The sequence below is a fragment of the Aricia agestis genome, chromosome 16 (genome assembly GCF_905147365.1).
Source record: "Aricia agestis chromosome 16, ilAriAges1.1, whole genome shotgun sequence".
Classification (NCBI taxonomy): Eukaryota; Metazoa; Arthropoda; class Insecta; order Lepidoptera; family Lycaenidae; genus Aricia; species Aricia agestis.
In genome coordinates this window covers 1442907-1463058 of record NC_056421.1, presented here as the reverse complement: position 1 = coordinate 1463058, position 20152 = coordinate 1442907, and the positions used below count along the sequence as shown (strand labels likewise).

General features: G+C 40.4%; 1 protein-coding gene across 4 annotated transcripts in view; it reads right to left on the bottom strand.

The window, feature by feature from the left end:
- The window catches only part of LOC121734924 (1-phosphatidylinositol 4,5-bisphosphate phosphodiesterase), a 70927-nt gene that overhangs the window by 3952 nt on the left and 46823 nt on the right, over nucleotides 1-20152 (bottom strand). For 2 of the 4 annotated variants that reach the window (XM_042125567.1, XM_042125569.1), the window contains exons 5-18: nucleotides 18568-18705; nucleotides 15102-15181; nucleotides 14559-14795; nucleotides 13492-13658; nucleotides 12739-12949; nucleotides 12262-12520; nucleotides 11196-11375; nucleotides 10093-10261; nucleotides 9408-9565; nucleotides 7393-7496; nucleotides 5591-5693; nucleotides 5114-5278; nucleotides 4470-4674; nucleotides 3635-3760 (exon numbers count right to left, since the gene is read on the bottom strand). In XM_042125567.1, the coding sequence (XP_041981501.1) occupies nucleotides 3635-3760; nucleotides 4470-4674; nucleotides 5114-5278; nucleotides 5591-5693; nucleotides 7393-7496; nucleotides 9408-9565; nucleotides 10093-10261; nucleotides 11196-11375; nucleotides 12262-12520; nucleotides 12739-12949; nucleotides 13492-13658; nucleotides 14559-14795; nucleotides 15102-15181; nucleotides 18568-18705 (2302 nt within the window). Of the gene's footprint in view, nucleotides 1-3634; nucleotides 3761-4469; nucleotides 4675-5113; nucleotides 5279-5590; nucleotides 5694-7392; nucleotides 7497-9407; nucleotides 9566-10092; nucleotides 10262-11195; nucleotides 11376-12261; nucleotides 12521-12738; nucleotides 12950-13362; nucleotides 13445-13491; nucleotides 13659-14558; nucleotides 14796-15101; nucleotides 15182-16158; nucleotides 16239-18567; nucleotides 18706-20152 lie in introns of all 4 variants that reach the window. The other 2 variants (XM_042125568.1, XM_042125566.1) reach the window with 2 other exon arrangements.

The following is a 20152-nucleotide window of genomic DNA, read 5'->3' as shown; positions in this document are numbered from 1 at the left end:
CACTTTATTTTAATCGCTACAACTATGGTTTTTTATAGGTAACATAAAAGTTATTATTTTTATAACGGTTCATTTTGTGTAACAGCTTTGTTGATATACTATCCGATATTGCACTAAAAACGCGCTAGTGTCGTAGAGACAGGGGCCGTACCACAAAACCGTTTTGCGACTCAAACAATCGTACGAGAATGCCGCGTCCTATTCTAACAAACGTGAAATGACGTTGTTAGAGCAGGACGCGGCATTCTCGTCCGATTGTTTGAGTCTCAAAACAATTTCGTAGTAGGCCTACAGGTTACCGTTTTTTGCTATTTAGTATCTAAATATACCTCCATCTCATATTTTGTATTTATGAAAATCCAATATTAAAAATGCAAAAGTGATGTGTCTGTCTGTCTGTTGCCTCTTCACGCCAAATTCGCTGAACCGATTTTGCTGAAATTTGGCATAGAGATAAATTTGAGCCCGGGAAAAGACATAAGTAGGATACTTTTTATCCCGAAAAAATGTACGGTTCCCGCGCGATAAACGAGTTTTGGCGCCGCGGGCGTCATCTATCAATATCGGTCTAACTTCGGATTGGACAATGCGAAAACGTAGGTATGCAAAGGTCCCAGTTTCAAATTTTTTTTATTTTTTAAGTTCATCGACTCAAGGAGTAAAACTGATATTTGATAATAGAATATTTGATGTTTATAATGTAAAGAATTTAACCTCATTCCTGAGGAATGCACGGATCAATCTCATATTCCAGGCCCATTAAAATGGATGGAATAAATTATTTTTAGTACGTTTGGGTTGTAGCTACACGATATGCAACGCCTTATGGTTTCTAAAATGCTCTTAAATCTAATCAAAGGACTGGCAATTGGCAAACATGATAATATGGTCTTAGTTTACAATGAATTATCTTAATCATCTCGGATTAAATAATAATTATAAGTTTATACTACTAGCTGTCGCCTGTCCCAACTTCCGACACACGTTATTTTGTCGCACATTCATTAAATAATAAATATTTCCCTTCCACTTTTCCAACAATTTTCACGGCTTAAGCTATCCCTGAACTGTTACGATCGTAGAAAAATGCCAAATCAGCCCCACATTTAAGAAGTCTGGAGTTCTAGCATAACATTAAATTCTTTAATCAAAAATTACCAAATCCCTCTCCTAACTCCAATTCAAACTAAAACTTTTCTAAACACCACTCACCGTTATCGCGTCTGAAGTTGAACCAATTCATCGTTCAGTTTATTGACTAGTTAAACTGTTTACAAGCTGATCGACCATAATTAGCCGAGTGGTAGTTAATTGTTTACTACACAGCCGCCGGCGTTGGACTGGGATAACATGACAGCGGGGATCGGGGGTGGTGTGAGCAGTGAGGGATAAGCGGGGATTGTGTTGTATAAGCGTAAAGCGTTTGGACTTTAGAGTTTAGTCCAGACTTTAATATATCATGTACTACTTTATGGCCCAAATTTTAGTACATAGTTACTTGTTTTGATTCTGTCTCCTCTTAAATGTTGAGAATTTTAAAGAATTAAGAACGTAGCGCTTGTGAATTAGGACTATTTTTTTTACAGGGGAGAGGGAAGCGATCATAGTCACTTGTAAAATATCATCACATACGTGATACGTCTAACTGTTGATTTACGAGTAGATAGGTATATTGCGTATCTGGCACCAGTCACCAGGGATTCCGTTACTGGTTCAACAGTCAACACTAGGTATATTATTATCAATAATTTAAAGATGTCAAACATCTTTCAACTTTCATCTAATATCAAGCGACCAATATATTATCATATTGAATTGAATCAACAACTAATGGCATTTCCACACGACGTATTTTTTGCGCACTGACAACGCGCGTTTCTGATGCGCTCGTCTTCTGCGCGTTTTGGCAGATATAAAGTTTAAAACGTGTCGGCTTCCTTCCGTTTGCTGAGCGTTCAACTTGCGTTTGTATCGATACAAACGAGCGTTAAAAACGTCATGTGAAAGAGCCCTAAGTATCAAAATAATTTCTTAGAAACCTGCGTTAGTAGACAAGTGGAAAGCGATTATCGTAAATGCCAACAAAATGTATACGATTTGACATAAGTTATCGCAACGCTAGCGAATTTTGTTGGCGTTTACGATTATCGCTTGACATTTGTCTCTAGGCGCTAAAAATCTCTGTCGCATATCACTTGGACCAATCGTATCATCCCGAAATATGTTTGCGCCTACCGCGGCTATTTGCGGCATAAACATTGTGCGTCACATCGCGCGCGCGCCGCTACAAAAATTATATAGAAATACGATTCAAGGATCATATTGAGGTCTTTGGATTTAAAAATATGTTATAATGTGTTTTGAGAAATGAGAACTTTGCTTTCTGGGAGTTGTTTAAAAATAAACGGTCTTAACTCTTACCACAAAAGATTTAAACATCTATTGAACAGTTGTTTCGAGACCATTTTGTACTGATATTTTTTCTAATCAACTGTTCAACAGGTGTTTAAATCTTTTGTAGTAAGACCTTTGATCAAATATTTGATCGAAGAGTAAGACCGAAATACTTTATACCGACTTTCAGAAAGAAGACGATTATGTATGTTCAACTCCTGAATTTTATTGTAGATATTGAATTTGGATTGTTAATATTATTATTTTAGTTACATATTTATATTTATAATATAATGTAAGTACTACTTATAATGAGATATCGGAATGGCAAATTTACTTCACTATTACCTAATCAGTGTTTAATAATAAAGATAGCTAAACACATATTACTTAGTTTTGTTTGCCGGTCTATATTTATAAATTATAGGCAGTGGCTGCACTACAAATCAACATTAGAATAGTTTAGAACCTAGATGCTAGATAAGATCTATAATAAACCATAATAAACATTAAAAGCTTATTTGGAATAGAACCAAGGTCAATTAATCATTTTCAAGTATTTGCGTAAGATGTCTATTTTAATTTAATTATAATTTATCTATGCTAATTTCTAAGTATAATGACTGACTTGTATTACACACGTATTACAGTCCTCTGCATACTACGAATTTTACGAAAATAATTATTCTACAACTAATAGGAGCGAAGAAATAGAGGAAAATGTGGAAAAAACGGAAAAAATTATACGAAATTGCTTATTATCTTAAGATTCTAAAGTACTGCAGCAATTTTTATGTTATTTGGCAAACATGAAGAATAGACCACGTTAAGGGACATAGGCTATTTTTTGCGGAAAATGTACGGTCGCGTTTCTAAATTACGCAAGCGAAGCCGCGCGGAACATCTATATATAATAAAATCGTAGGAAAGTCAATGCTGTACATTTAATATTTTTGTACAATAAATAATACTTGGGACGTGATCTACTATACTAACGCGGACGAAGTCGCGGGCAACAGCTAGTCATATAATAAAAATCTTAAATATATGTATAAAAAAGTATTAAGTAAACAAGGAAATATATATTATATTTCCGCTGTCCGGTACCCGTAACACTAGTCCGTCGGGTACATAGCACGGGGCCAGACTGACATGGTGTGAAGCATCTATGGATGCTTCACATATGATCTTAAAAAAAAAAGTAAAAAGTTCTTCTTAAAGCGAATAAATTTTAACTCACCTTCCTTCTTCACCTCCTCCTTCTTCTCGGGGCCACTCTCCTCAATACCGAGCTGTTTCATGTTGTCCGTCCTCTCCTTAGCTGCGCCCATGAACGCGCGCGGGTCGGAGAGAGCCGTCATGAAGTCTGTAAGAAGAGGTTAGTGTTAATGATGAGTGTTGAAGAAGTTAATGAGTGTTTAGAAAGTTTATAAGTGTTAAAGAAGTTGATGAGTGTTGCTGAAGTTGACGAGTGTTGCAGAAGTTGATAAGAGTTGCAGAAGTTGATGAGTGTTACGGAAGTTGATAAGTGTTGCAGAAGTTGATAAGTGTTGCAGAAGTTGACGAGTGTTGATGAAGTTGAGGTGTGTTGATAAAGTTGTGTGTTTAAAGAAGTTGATGAGAAAGTTGATGAGTATAGTAAATAATTTGATGAGTGTTGAAGAAGTTTATGAGTGTATTGAGATTATTGACAAGTATAGTGTGTTTGATAAGTAAGTCTAATGACTAATGAGTTTGAATTTTGATAAATAAGTGTATTGATTAGTAACTGACGACTTAAGTGTAGTGAGTAGTATCAGTAACTTCGTTCATTACATTCGAAGCCTTCCGGCACGTAGATCTTCAGCTCGATGTTACAGAACAACATGGGGAGTGACATGGGAAAGTTGGCCGCAGTACCAGCGAGATGTGTCTGTAGCCCGCCTGCAGGCCGTCCAGCGGGAGTATACGAGTTGAGTGTAGTGTAGAGGAATTGATAAGTAAGTGTAGTATGTTCGATAACGATTATTAAGTAAGTGTGTTTGATGAGTAATTGTAATGAGTTTGACGATTTAAGTGTAGAGTCTTTACATTACCTTCAAAGCCATCCGGCACGTAGATCTTCAGCTCGATGTTACAGAACAACATGGGTAGCGACATGGGGAAGTTGGCCTCAGTACGCAGCGAGATGTGTCTGTAGCCTGCCTGCAGGCCGTCCAGCGGGAGTATACGCTGGCCAAGCAGTTTGCCGGACTCTTCGTATACGCCGAATCGGAGCACGGCCAAGTCGGGTAGTACGACCTGTGGATATTAGGTCCTTGGCTACAAAACGATGTTCTGAGAAATGTGAGTGATAGATACATAGGTATAAATGGGCTCGATTAAATAAACCATAAACACATTATTTGATATACATAGTTAATACAGTTTTGATGAAAACTATGTTTCGAGGAAAACATAAGTTTCACGTGTCTGTCTGTGCGTCTATCCAAAGCATCGTAACTCCCAAATGGATTATCCGATTTTGATTTTTTTGTATTTTTTAAAGATAACCTAAAAATAAGCTGTCACCTGCTTCTCACTGCTTGACGGAAGTTTCTTGAAATATGTATTGTTTTCTGATCTCTGTTATGATATGAACGAGTAAGTGTGTTACACTTACTCGTCAAACACTTCTCTATGGTTTGATAAGTGTACATACGCTCAAACGCAAGTGTATATGCGCCCAAAGTGTGTATACCTTTCGGAATAGGAAGGGTTCCTCATTGTACACGGGGTTGAGGCCGTTAGCGGGCACCATGCGCGTGCGGAACTCCTTGCGGATGGTGTCGGACGGCAGCCCGTACATGTCCACCTCCACGTACGTCCCCACCTTCTTGTCTGATAAGAACTGGCCGGCTATCACCTGCAGAATAGTTACATAAGTCTGTGAGATAGAATATGTGTATAATAAAGATGAATTAAATTTCGATTTAAGCATTTCCTGTCAAAATCATCATTAAATTCAACTTAAGTAAACAGTAAGTGCGGCCGAAAGACGATAATCACCGAATTGACGACTACTGACTAGGCAAATGTGAACTGATGTAATAAAAATTATTCAGAATACGAAAAAAGCTTCAAACTGATAATTGTAATAATGCCTCCCGCACCGGTGGTCAGTTTAATTGAGTGATATTGTAGTGCCCTAGTATGTGGGCAATTCAACATGTCGTACCTGCACGGCGCACTGCGCGGCGATGACGCCGTCGACGGGCGCGTCTGCGAACGGGTCGAAGCTGCGGTCCGCGCGACGCATGAAGTCCGGCTTTAGTAAGTACCTGGTGAGCCAATCATTGTTATTAGATAGTAGCCAATCCAAACTACAGTTCGACAAGGCTTTAAATAAATATGTCAATGATGTCAATGCGCGCTGCTGGTAAAGGAGAACTGTCAAAAATGACGTTTTTGTATGATAGAAGCGTTAGTTCCTTTTCTCGCCACGTTCATAAACAGCCTTGTCGAACTGTATTATACAGGGTGTAACAAAAATAAGTGATAATACTTTAGGGTGTGTACGTGTTCCCTGTAGAGAGTTCTCTGTGAAAGTAGCAGCGCTGAAAGACCAAAAAATTTTTTCACTTTTGTATGGGGAAACTCGTGACGCTCGGGCCATTGCCCATACAAAAGTGAAAAAAAATTTTGGTCTTTCAGCGCCGATACTTTCACAGTGAAATCTCTACAGGGAACACGTACGCACCCTAAATTATTATCACTTGTTTTTGTTACACCCTGTAATTTAAAGGCGAAATTTCTAACAATGTTTACTTTGCGAAACTAGTGACTGTACATTAGTTTTATGACAATAATTTCATCATGTGTAAAAACTTTTTTATAATCCTCGGTCTTGCCATGCGCATATCTTTTGGAAAACTAATGTCACACAAGTACTTTCGTGATTTTTTTGTGATGCGTCATGCGACACGAAATTATAATTCTGTCTACTCTGAAATTAGTTTCGTAAAAAACCTCATAGGGCAGATGTACTATCAGAGAAGTTGATTCATAGGCAAGTGGCGGACCTGCGTAATTTGGTCGCGTTATGAAAAACCTATCCGACATATCACAGCTAACGTTGAATTGACATAATCCGACTAATTGACGTAGGTCCGTCAACTGCCTATGAATCAATTTCATTTCAAATTCAGGATATTAAATGCAGTTGGACAGCTACACGGATGAATGTTTGGTCTGGAAGAGACATTTGGTAAATAATTAACGTGAAACTGCTTGTTATGAATGCTACATAAAAATAAGTCATAAATTTATAATGCATAGTCCACTATAATATATTATCCGATATCCTGAATAGTCTATTTGAATAATTTTTTTCTATTGAAATTAACAAAGTACATGTAGTACCATCGAGTTTATGAATCAAAAATTCGATGGTACTACATCGTGCAGCTAAATATGCGCCAAAATGGCGTACATCGCCTTACACTGCAAAATGAAGCCTTATGTTATCATTTTAAACTTTCGCGTTGCATTATAATGAAACTTTTTAATCGGGACTTAACGCGACTTATTTAAGTAGTAATGCTACTACGAGTACATACTTTTTCTCGACGTTTCGGCCGTGTTGCAACGGCCGTAGTCACGAGGGGACTGAGGCGAGGGGAGTCCCCACGTGACCACGGCCGTTGCAACACGGCCGAAACGTCGAGAAAAAGTATGTACTCGTAGTAGCATTACTACTTAAATAAGTAGCGTTAAGTCCCGATTAAAAAGAAGCCTTATGTTGACAGCAATGTGGTTGACTCCTGATTTCACGATACTTATTTTAATGAAAGTAGTTTCAAACGTAGTGCAACTACTTTCACGAAACTTATTCCAACATGATTTTTATGATTAATTCCTAGGCAGATGGCGGACCTGCGTAATTTGGTCATATAACATTGAATAGACATAAGCTGACCAAACGTCGTAGGTCTGTCAACTGCCTAGGAATCAATTTCCCCGGGTATAAATTATACTAACCCGCAGTTCCCGTTGTACTCGAACTTGCCCTGGTTGAGCTGCATGGGCAGGTCCGACGTCTGGAAGTTCAGCGACACCATCTGGCACCCCGCGTTCCAGAACACCTGCAAACCAATAGCAAATTAGTACTGACATTTAGGACTTAGACATTGAGTCAGGAATAGTCTTAACACCTGCCAGAACAGCAAATTCGTAGTTGAATAAATTACATGTAAGGTCTTCGCAATAGCGAGAAACTTATTGGGAAGTTTAATTTTATATTGAGTCACAGAGAAGAATCCAAAACTTATCAGTATATTGTGATCAGAATATTATTGACAAATGATTTTATTTTATCACTGTTTTAGTTAATGTTTATGAAGAGACTTTTAGACAGAAGAAGATAGGCATATGGCGGACCTGCGCTATTTGGTCGGATTATGTCAATTCAATGTATTTCGTGATCTCTCGGATAACGCGACCAGCTTACGTAGCACTGTCATCTGCCTATGAAACAATTTGTCTGAATGTATCTACGGCATGTAGTTGGAGGAGTCGGCGCGCGTGCCCTTGGGGCAGATTCGCGAAATCTGGCGCTTGTTGTAGTTGACGAAGTCGATGGCCTGCCGCTCGAGGTAGTTCATGCCGGTGGTCTCCGCCATATTGTAGTCGGGATCGGCTGAGTGTGAGGTGAGCGTACCTGCGGCATGTAGTTGGAGGAGTCAGCGCACGTGCCCTTGGGGTAGATGCGCGACATCTGGCGCTTGTTGTAGTTGACGAAGTCGATGGCCTGCCGCTCGAGGTAGTTCATGCCGGTGGTCACCGCCATATTGTAGTCGGGATCGGCTGAGTGTGAGGTGAGCGTACCTACGGCATGTAGTTGGAGGAGTCAGCGCGCGTGCCCTTGGGGTAGATGCGCGACATCTGGCGCTTGTTGTAGTTGACGAAGTCGATGGCCTGCCGCTCGAGGTAGTTCATGCCGGTGGTCACCGCCATATTGTAGTCGGGATCGGCTGAGTGTGAGGTGAGCGTACCTACGGCATGTAGTTGGAGGAGTCAGCGCGAGTGCCCTTGGGGTAGATGCGCGACATCTGGCGCTTGTTGTAGTTGACGAAGTCGATGGCCTGCCGCTCGAGGTAGTTCATGCCGGTGGTCACCGCCATATTGTAGTCGGGATCGTCTGAGCGTGAGGTGAGCGTACCTGCGGCATGTAGTTGGAGGAGTCAGCGCGCGTGCCCTTGGGGTAGATGCGCGACATCTGGCGCTTGTTGTAGTTGACGAAGTCGATGGCCTGCCGCTCGAGGTAGTTCATGCCGGTGGTCACCGCCATATTGTAGTCGGGATCGGCTGAGTGTGAGGTGAGCGTACCTACGGCATGTAGTTGGAGGAGTCAGCGCGAGTGCCCTTGGGGTAGATGCGCGACATCTGGCGCTTGTTGTAGTTGACGAAGTCGATGGCCTGCCGCTCGAGGTAGTTCATGCCGGTGGTCTCCGCCATATTGTAGTCGGGATCGTCTGAGCGTGAGGTGAGCGTACCTGCGGCATGTAGTTGGAGGAGTCAGCGCGCGTGCCCTTGGGGTAGATGCGCGACATCTGGCGCTTGTTGTAGTTGACGAAGTCGATGGCCTGCCGCTCGAGGTAGTTCATGCCGGTGGTCACCGCCATATTGTAGTCGGGATCGGCTGAGTGTGAGGTGAGCGTACCTACGGCATGTAGTTGGAGGAGTCAGCGCGCGTGCCCTTGGGGTAGATGCGCGACATCTGGCGCTTGTTGTAGTTGACGAAGTCGATGGCCTGCCGCTCGAGGTAGTTCATGCCGGTGGTCACCGCCATATTGTAGTCGGGATCGGCTGAGTGTGAGGTGAGCGTACCTACGGCATGTAGTTGGAGGAGTCAGCGCGAGTGCCCTTGGGGTAGATGCGCGACATCTGGCGCTTGTTGTAGTTGACGAAGTCGATGGCCTGCCGCTCGAGGTAGTTCATGCCGGTGGTCTCCGCCATATTGTAGTCGGGATCGTCTGAGCGTGAGGTGAGCGTACCTGCGGCATGTAGTTGGAGGAGTCAGCGCGCGTGCCCTTGGGGTAGATGCGCGACATCTGGCGCTTGTTGTAGTTGACGAAGTCGATGGCCTGCTGCTTGAGGTAGTTCATGCCGGTGGTCTCCGCGAACGACGACATGTTGTGGTGGATGTTCTTCTCTGGAATTGGAAATACAGAATAAGTTAGAGTTACAGGCCAATATTATCGGCCTCACTCCGATTTTTTTTTTTTTTCAATATGTGTTTCTGCAATCTGTTTCATCGAACATTCAGCAAAAGTTTAAATATGTATTTAATCTTGTAGGGTCGGCTAGCCCAGTGGCTGCTCCCTGTAATTGTTATGCTCCGATTTATGAAGATAAAATATTTCAATCGCTCTCAGTGTACCAAATGTAAGTTTTAAACAGCATTTTTAGAAACAGTGCAAGTGCACTATGGTCAAACATGTTATCTAATCTTGCAGACTGATGGCTGCCCCTCACTCGACAACATAAAGAGTTACTTATCGACAATCCCACTCACTCTCGGCCTCCTCAAAGGTGACGAATTTCACGGGCTGGGCGTAGTTGACCATGGAGGACAGCCAGGGGCGCACGTTGGTCGTGGGGCCCGTGTACTGCCTAGAGGCAGCGAGGCGAGGCGCGACCGCCACATTGAAAAACACTATTACTAATCTTGGCACTCACTCTCAGCCTCTTCAAAGCTGACGAACTTGATAGGCTGGGCGTAGTTGACCATGGAGGAGAGCCAGGGATGCACGTTGGTCGTGGAGCCGGTGTACTGGACCGGCGGGGGCGCGTCTCCATCAGCACCCTCCGCCGCCGCCGCCGCTACTACCTCCGGGGGCGGCTCTTCCTGAACACATTCATAAATTAACAACAAGTTATAACTGCTGCACTAAGAGTGGAACATTAACCTTAATGTAATTAATTCAAAATTTTGACATAAGCCCCATACATTATCTGTCAAACTCTTAATCATAATTAAATGTCTCTGAGTACGGCGGTAAGTCTCTTAATAGGAGCAAAAATGTCCAATAACTGTCAATAACGTGTCCCTGCAATCTGAATGATCACTGGCCTAAAAATATCCGTCTGGGTCTTTTCCAATCGAATACTGATTCCCTTTTAGTTTATGTCAAGTGATCTTTAAGGTATGCACGACACAGACTATAACCCACTAGATGACGCCCTCCGGGCGATAAAGGGGTTCTGGCGCAACTCCGTTACACCAGAACCCCTTTATCGCCCAGGAACCGTCCATTTTTCCGGGATCAAAAGTATCCTTTCCCGGGACTAAAAGTATCTCCATGCTCTCTCTCTCTCCATCTTGACGTGGGAGAGCCATGCTTCGGCACGAATGGGCCGGCTCGACCGGAGAAGTACCACGGACTCACACAAAACCGGTGTGAAACGGCGCTGTGTTTCGCCGAGTGAGTTTACCGGAGGCCCAATCCCCTACCCTTTTCTCTTCCCTACCCTTCCATAATATTTCTTTCCCAACCTTCCCCTATTCCCTTCCCTACCCTCCCTCTTAATAGGCCGGCAACGCACCTAGAGCTCTTTTGATGCTGCGAATGTCCATGGGCGACGGAAGTTGCTTTCCATCAGGTGACCCGTTTGCTCGTTTATTTCATAAAAAAAAGCCAAATTTCAACTAAATTGGTTTAGCGGTTTGGGCGTGAAGAGGTAACAGACAGACAGACAGACAGACACACAAACATGTCCGTACAGACACACTTTCCGATTATAATATTAGTATGGATCTGTTTGGCGTTGTGGTTTTTTACCTCCTTCTTGGGTGGCGGTGCGGCGGAGGCGTCCTCCTTCACCTCGTCTTCTATGACGAACTGTCCCTGGCGGAACAGCTCCAACTCCTGTTTCTCCACTTCAGGCTTCAGCCGCTTGTTCTTGATCATGATCTTGCGCTTCAGCTCGCAGGGTGGCGGGAGAGGCTGACCGGGCTCCAGCTGTGGAAAAAGAGTAATAAGTAATAGAATAGTTTTAAGGGTATACTCACAGACATAGATAAAGATAGATACCGCATGGGTATGTACTTCGCGTGCCATATCGCGTTCCGAAACGACGAGTAATGCTCGTCTTTTCTTTAGTCTGCTGTCGGAATCGGACGTCAATCGGAAATTTAAAAATGCCTAAATGTCTAATTGTACCGTATTGAGCTGTATAAATTCGAATACGAATGGAAATTATTATTTTTAACAAAAAATTAAAACCGACTTCCAGGGTAAAAACAATAATAACATATCCTTATAATATGAACTAAAAAGTATTAAATAATTTTTCCTATCTAATAGTGCCTTTTTCCGAATTCAGCTAAACCTCAACTATTTCTGTACTCAATCTTCATCATTTTGAAGTCGGTGCCATATTATTTATAACACAGCCAAGCGAAATGCTTGGATTGTTAAACTTTGACATGTTTTTTTGTTATGTGCAAATAATGGAATAAATACTTTTTGACTATTGACTATTGACCATTCAACTCGTAAGTATATGAAAGTCCGCCTACGTGGTCCAGTGGTTTAGACTTCAGAGTGTGGCTCTTGACTGGAGGTCGTGGGTTCGATTCCCACCTTGGAAACATGTTATTTCCAAGTTTGGTTAGGACGTGGTTAGGACCAAATCACCTGATTGTCTGACAAGTGAGATGATCCATGCGTCGGAAGGGCATGTAAAAGGCGGTCCTGCGCCTGACCTGACTCAACTAGCGAGTCGTGTTAGCCGTTGGTCCCACTGGGTTATGAGAGTATTATTATTATTATATGAAAGTCATCAACTACAGAGCCTGATTATTCTAGAACCTACTCTACCTAAAGACAAAAACTAAGAAATTACCGGATGGTTAGGCAAAGGTTCCTTCAGCAACAGATCCCCCAGGATTTCATCGCAGTATTTCGCCAGTTTGTACTGCTGGGCTTTGCAGCAGTGGTTCTCAAAGGATAATATCACTGGGTAGTCTGATGTTACGAAGGCGGTATCACGGAGGGCATAGATGACATCCTTAAACAGGATATCTGTGCACATGGCCATGCCGTGAGTGATTATCGGTTCCTCGTCCTCGCCTTTGCCGTCCCAGCAGTCGAGCTCCACGCATCTGGAAGTGGAGGTCAGATATTAAGTATCAAGATACAGCAGACTATTTTGGGCGTTTTTTTTTTATTTGTTGATTTATTTGTTCAGGTGCTAGGGTCAGTAAAAATGAGACGCGACGCCACATTAATCTTATTGTCAAATAGTTGTCCAATAATATTATTTAATGATATTGCACAATAAAATCGATCGTCTAGTGGCCCACTTAAATAAGTGACTCACCTGCACCCAGCCAGCAACACCTGTCGGTACATCTCAACAGAGCTCTTGCCGCCGAACTGTCGTCCGCTGAGGTAGGTGTTGTGGGACGAGTTGATGTAGTAATGGGACAGCGGTTGGTCCATGTCCATGTAGAAATCCAGTCTGTCCAGGAATACTGGCGCGTTCTCGTCCGACATCAGGTAGCGGATGAGACCGTCCTTGGTGAGACATTCTGGAAGAATAAGATAAATTTTATATCGGAAATAGAGGGAATATGTATGGTACAAAGGAAGATCTCCGAACAAGCGCGAGACTAAATAGATGTGTTTTAATGTTAATAAATGTGGGAACTGCCACAACATCATGTCATTCCACTCCAACAACATAATAAAGTGTCGCCTTGCTGTTTCGTCTAGTGACTAGATTTGACTAGACTCTACTCAATTCAATGGCGGAGATGCGGGGATGGCCGAGGCATCTAATTGGGTAGTTAATTCCAAGGTGGTGGTTACTCACTGGCAGTCTTGGCCTCCTCGTCCTGCTCGTAGTCGGTGATGATCTCGAGCGCGCGCTTCTCGTCGTACAGCGGGTACAGGATCTCGTCGATGCGTGGGTCTCGCTGCTTACAAGATGGTGGTTACTTACTGGCGGTCTTGGCCTCCTCGTCCTGCTCGTAGTCGGTGATGATCTCGAGCGCGCGCTTCTCGTCGTACAGCGGGTACAGGATCTCGTCGATGCGCGGGTCTCGCTGCTTACAAGATGGTGGTTACTTACTGGCGGTCTTGGCCTCCTCGTCCTGCTCGTAGTCGGTGATGATCTCGAGCGCGCGCTTCTCGTCGTACAGCGGGTACAGGATCTCGTTGAGGCGCGGGTCTCGCTGCTTCTCGTTTAGGAATTGCACGAACTGGTCTAAGTTGATGCGTTCCGCTTTGCCTTGGGTACTGGAGGAAGATACGATTGTAATTATTAATGGTTGTATATTGGCAAATTCGGCCAACGCATTTTGCCAGCGCATTGGGGCAACGTGTTGGTCTAATGCGCTGGCTCAATGCATTTCCAATGAGTACAGCGGGCTTCAAGATTTCGGATTTGGATTCAAAGGCGATACGTCCAGTTGGCAGCACTTTGGCTGTACCAGTTTGCTAGTCCCTACACACCTGTACTCCTAGGTTGATGCTACAGACTGACTAAGAGCATGTGGCACTAGACTCTAGCAAAAGAGTGACATTGCCATGTGGATACTTTAGAGATGGAGAACACTAGGCATTCGGATAGTTATTTATTTTCTATCCAACAACATCAATACCTTTGTTTGTCTTACTTATATGCGATTGTCTGCATACAGGGTACGTTTACGCACCTTGTAAGACTAATGTCTACATTGCGGCGAAAACGGAAGCAATTAGCGCTTTTAGGGTACAATTTATGACCTGCCACGTGCTAATCCGTGTAAATTACTTTAAGACCAAAGTAACACACGACGTCTCGCCGACCGAAAATGTATGGAAATAACATAAGCGTTCGACAATATGAAGTCGACTCATGTAATGTCAATTCCATACATTTTGATCGGCGATACTATAAAGAAGCGATATAGACGTGTTGGCTAGGGTCTCAGTAGTTATTCATAATTAATAGCAGCCGCACCGATTTGGGTGGTCTAACGATGTAGTATTGTTTGTACCCGAAATGTTTCTATAGCAGTCTGCATTATACGCGGATTCCCGAACCGATGGTAGGCCTCGGTCGGATGTTAGTCATAAATAAATGTCTCTGAGTACGGCTGGTTCGGCGATTTTAATCAATTTAGGAATAAACTATTTTTCATTTTTCATACTCACATTGTCCTAAACAGCTCTTCAATATCATTCCTCGGGCAGATCTTGTGGTACAGAGCGTAGAACTTGTCGAATGTGAAAGCCTCCTTCTCCATGGAATCAGATTTGCCTGAAGGTAGACCCAGCTCAGATAGACACTGGTAGACCAGTTTCTCTGTCTTGCCTGAAGCGAAGGTCCTGGCTACGACTTTGACGGGCACCTTGCCTTTCGGATCCGTGAGGAAGCAGAGCCGCATCCAACTGAAATTCGGTTACGGATTAGGGACCGCATAGAAAGACAGTCCTAAAAAGGCTGGACTAACTCCGTCTATTTACACAACATACACTAAAGTAACTAATTTATACTACTTATTGTAGTTTCTAGTAACCAGCCCCACCTTTTTATGATAAAGCTCTGTCTTTACATTATTATTCGGTCCCAGCTGCTCGGATCGAATGTGATATATTGGAATGCCTGCTTAATTATTATCATTAAATTGATTTATATTTCATGCAAACCAAGCAACACTCACTGCATTTAACAAAACAATACACAATAATACATACTGTTTCATCAAACTAGTCCTCGCGCACATATTGTTGATTTTGTTGTTGTGGGTGATGTGTCGGATCCCCTCCTTCCATATCTAGTGTTAGTACATGCAAAGGAGCGTCATGCAAAATAAAAGAAAAAGAAAAAAAGTCCTAAAACCATGGTCACCGTAGGTTTCTTTTGCGGATGTATTTCGGTTGCGGATTAGTGATTATTATTTATATTTTTAAAACATTAATAATATTTGTTTTGAGTATATTGTACAGATTTATACAAGTAAGTAGTACAGAAGATCTGTATGTAAACAGTCTAATCACGTCCTATTTAAATCAGAAAAGTAAAATCAGAATTCCAAATATTTTGTAATTTGTACAGTAACTAACTATTAAACTAAACAAGAACATTTTCATTGACGGCATACTGTTTACTTGTTGTATGTATTGTATAAACAATGATATTATATTTAAACTTTATCCTTGGCCGTAATCCATTGTCGTTGTTTTTGGACATAATGACTTGGCAGCCATTAGGATAACTCCTTAATGATCTTAGATATGCCCTGAGATTACAAAAAACCTTGTCGTCATAAGTTATGGTAGTGAACATAAAACAGCATATTGTCATAATAAAAAAATATTTAGGAGTAAAACATAAAAATACCATGTTCCATGTCGTATTAAAAATAAGAGCAAAATTAATAGAAGAAAATTGTTATTCACAAACCACTCAAAGCAAAAGCAACATGCAAAATGCCCACAAGTTAAATCCAAGAGAACTGACGAATGACGATATGATCTATGCTACAAATCGAGTCACAAGTTAATTCGGGTGAATCCCGTTTCAAAGCTGCGCAGAAAACATAAAAAATATCAACTGCATCCTACTAGAAAAAATCAGCTGTTTCACACGTGCTTTAGTATGAAACGGACTATTTTATTTTTTCAATTTTGTATCAAATATTGTGACCAGCTTCGTAGCTTGGACCATAAGGACAAATTAGTATTATGCCCAGTCTTTTTCTAAGTCATGAACTTTCTATTCAAACATACAAGAAGCATGCACGGCACTTACTGCTTCTTGAGACAAGTCATTGGACACACATTGTTGGCTTTCACGTTGTGCGTTATTTTCCTCAGACCATCCAACCATACCTTAGAAAAACATATTTTTAAATAAAAAAACATATCATTAGGATAACCAATGTTTTGGAAATTTTAGGACTTTCTGCTCTATTACTAAAGTAGAGTATTACCATTTTTTTCTATTAAATTATATTTTTATATTTTCATGACTTTGTTCCCAAAACGTCCCGATCTTATTAAATCTTAACGCGGTTAAAAGATCAAAAATATCTCTTTATCTTATATGAACGATAAAATGTCAAGCAAATAACATTATACTTCATAGACTTATTGAGCAATGAGAAACGTAAAATCAATACATTAATATGTTTTATTCATTGATGAACAAACATAGGTTTGTTTTTATTTTATGAAGTTCACGTTTTCGTACAAACGAATGTTTGAATTGAAAGCAAGCAATGTTTTAGAGATAAAGTAAATAAATGTGAAATATTTGTTTCCGTTGATACAAAATGTATATGTATACGATAATATTCTATGTAGATACTGAGTTACATATTAAATCATCAAAAAATATAATAAAATCATAATGTATATCACGCCACAGGCAGGAGTGACGGTAGCGGGCGTAGCCAAAGTAATATAAGTAATAATTAAAAAAAAAAAACTATAACTTAACTACGTAAAAACATATAACGAACGAATAAAATCCTTAATTTTAGCTTCACCGTAGTCGAGTAAAGAAAGGTCGTTCGCTTATTCCCTTAGGTTTTTTCAATAAAGTCAAAATGGCAACACACTTGACATTTAGGTAAATCCTTTTTCAGTCGTATGGCCGTCGATCGTCTCGACTCTCCCTAATCGTAAACTTTTATTGGTCTAATCCCCTGAGGTATCTAGTCATAAAACTAATCGTAATTTACTTATGATTTCCTTTGTTGTCCATGTCGATTCTAGACTACTAAATTAGCGCAAAAAACGTATATCGTATGTTTTAATTTATCAGCTGATCAGCATACCCATGTCCATCCTCAATATTATTTCCAAAAACGTGTTTTTTTTAATGAAATAAGGAGGCAAACGAGCAAACAGGTCACCTGATGGAAAGCAACTTCCGTCGCCCATAGACACTCGCAGCATCAGAAGAGCTGCAGGTGCGTTGCCAACCTTTTAAGAGGGAATAGGGTAATAGGGGAGGGTAGGGATGGGAAGGGAAGGGAAGGGAAGAGAATAGGGGAGGGTAGGGAAGAGAATAAGATAGGGGATTGGGCCTCCGGTAAACTCACTCACTCGGCGAAACACAGCGCAAGCGCTGTTTCACGCCGGAATCCATAAATTTTATTTATAGAAAAAAAAATGTGTCTGGACATAAGGAAGAATAATTCTTCCTTATGTCCAGACACATTTTTTTGGACAATTATTTGGACAATTATTGTCCTTAATTTCAGAATTTCCTTTCACGAACGTTACAAGAGATATCTTAATTACAATCAGACCTAAAAATATCCATTTTAAAATGTTAAGTAGATGAACGAAAAAGGTAATCTAATAAAGTATTTTTATTAGTTGACTCAGGGTAATAAAAGGTTTTATAGCTAACTTTATGGAAAGTAAACGCGCAAAACCTAACATTGAACCTACAGTGTTTATAAAAGATAACATTATTATATTATACTGTTTTAACATAAATCTTTAGTATTTTAATGATTAGATTCCTTAGCGGTTTGACTGATTTTGGTAAAATGTTTCGCGTGTGTAACAATTCAATTATCTAGATTATATATTTTTCACATTTATACTTATTTCAAAAAAATTCTATCTCGACGTGTGTACAGGACAATATTTATCGGGCCCCCGTGTATAATGTTTATGTATTGCGTTATGTATGAATAACACAATAGCACGAAATTTCCTCCAAACATAAACATAGTGGATTTCGAATTCCTATTCATAAATTCTAACATTATTCCAAATTTCAAAATTATACATATTTATGCAGGATATTTTATCCAGAAGTCATAATTTATTCTGAAAGTTATAGACAAATAGACAGATCGCTTAATGGACCGTGACAAATATAAAATATTAGAAAATAGTAACAATCTTTTCTTAATGAGCGTTATTTAATGCCAGATCTTTGTAAGACCGTGTGAATATAAATCCTTTCCATTAATTTGAATCCTGTCAAAGCTAACAGCATGTTGGAAAAAATACGCTTATATTAGAATATAATAGAAATACTAAGCTTGAGTCGCCCTTGCAAAAGCACTTCCGTTTAGTGACAAAATTACAGACACCTCTTATGAATCTGTCATTTTCTTCCCGTGTAAAAATATAATCTTTTTTTATGGCTTAAGCCTGCGCAAGAATTTTTTATTTTGTATCATTTTTTTCTCACCTTGGCCGTGTTAGCGTCGGGACAGACCACGTGTTGGTAGTTGATGTTGATGTAGTCCGTCCCGCTGCATATCGTCAGTGACTTGTCTTCGAGATCCTGTCCGTGTTTGTTTGTCAGTTTGTCGCTGAGTTTCGTGTCCTGTAACATTTACCAAATTACATTACATCTTTTAGTTTTTGAAGTTCCTTTTTCTGGCGATAAATAAAATATCTACATTTAACGTTACTATTTAAATATCTATTTTAGTTAATTTAGTCCTGATGTGTTCTCAAAAATAAGTCAGAATGGTGACCCTACAATTTTGACAACTTATCCGCATCCGAACCAAATTATGCGAGTTTGTTTCGAATGCGGATTATTTTTATAACTTTTTTGGTCACCATGTGCATTTAATATGAGGAAAGTTTTTATTAATTTTTGCCCACGCACGTTGGGGCCTCATGGCCCCGGGCGCGGCGCCTCCTATAATTAATACGGCAGAAACGGTGGTAGCTACGGCCCTGGGTTTGCACAAGGGGTTTTCGTAGACCTTAATCCCTATTCACTTAGTATGTACATTGTAGAATGTACATGTTTAGATAGAGGTCATAATATATTTGTTTGACATTTTCTTGGAAAACATCTCCTTTGTGTACAAATTCATGCACGGTCGAAGACAAAGTGTTTACCAATTTTTAACCTTAATAATAAAGAAGGTTGAAAAGACAACTATCATAATATTGTCTTGGAAGTAATAGTTCTACAATTATTATATTAAGAAGAGTTTAAACCAGAGGTTCCCAAACTTACTTTAAGAACAAATTATATTTTAGCGCCTCTATTGTTTCAATTTAAAATGTATCCAGATGAAATAAATCACTCTCCAAGCCTCTACACAACGTCCTCATTTTTTTTTCTGGGTCCCACACCGACCGCCTTCAGCGCCCACAAGGCGGCGTTATCGCACACTTTGGGAAAGGCTGGTTTAAACGAAGGGACCCGTACATTTTTCCGCAACGAAAACTATCCTAAATGTCCTATCCGTCGTTGAAATTTGATCGATATTAGTTAAGTTCAGCTGTATATAAATTAAGAAATTTAAAAAAAACCCCGCCAAACAACTTTTTAAAAAGTAATGAAATAATATTTAATGCCTTTAAGTTCAAATAATTCCTAACTTGTGTAAACTAATATCTTAGTCCATCGGGTACTACTAATATATATTCTGTTGTCACGGTGTGTCGGGGGACCGCCAAGTAAACTACAACCAACAACCGCCAAGTCGCTGATTATCTCCATTCGGTTCGCTGTGAATTGATCCTTAAACTATAATGTTATGTGAAATCTCAAATCAAACATCTACATTAGCGGTCCCCCGACACACCTTGACAACAATAATTATGGACTAAAATATTACTTTACACAAGTTAGGAATTATTTGAACTTAAAGGTAGTAAATATTATTTTATTACTTTTTAAAGTTGTTTGGCGGGGGTTTTTTAAATTTCTTAATTTAATTTTATTTCATACTTTTTAAGCTTGTGTTGGTTATAGTGCAGAATAATTCCTTTCAACGTATTTACCATCTATCAATGTCCTTTTCGAT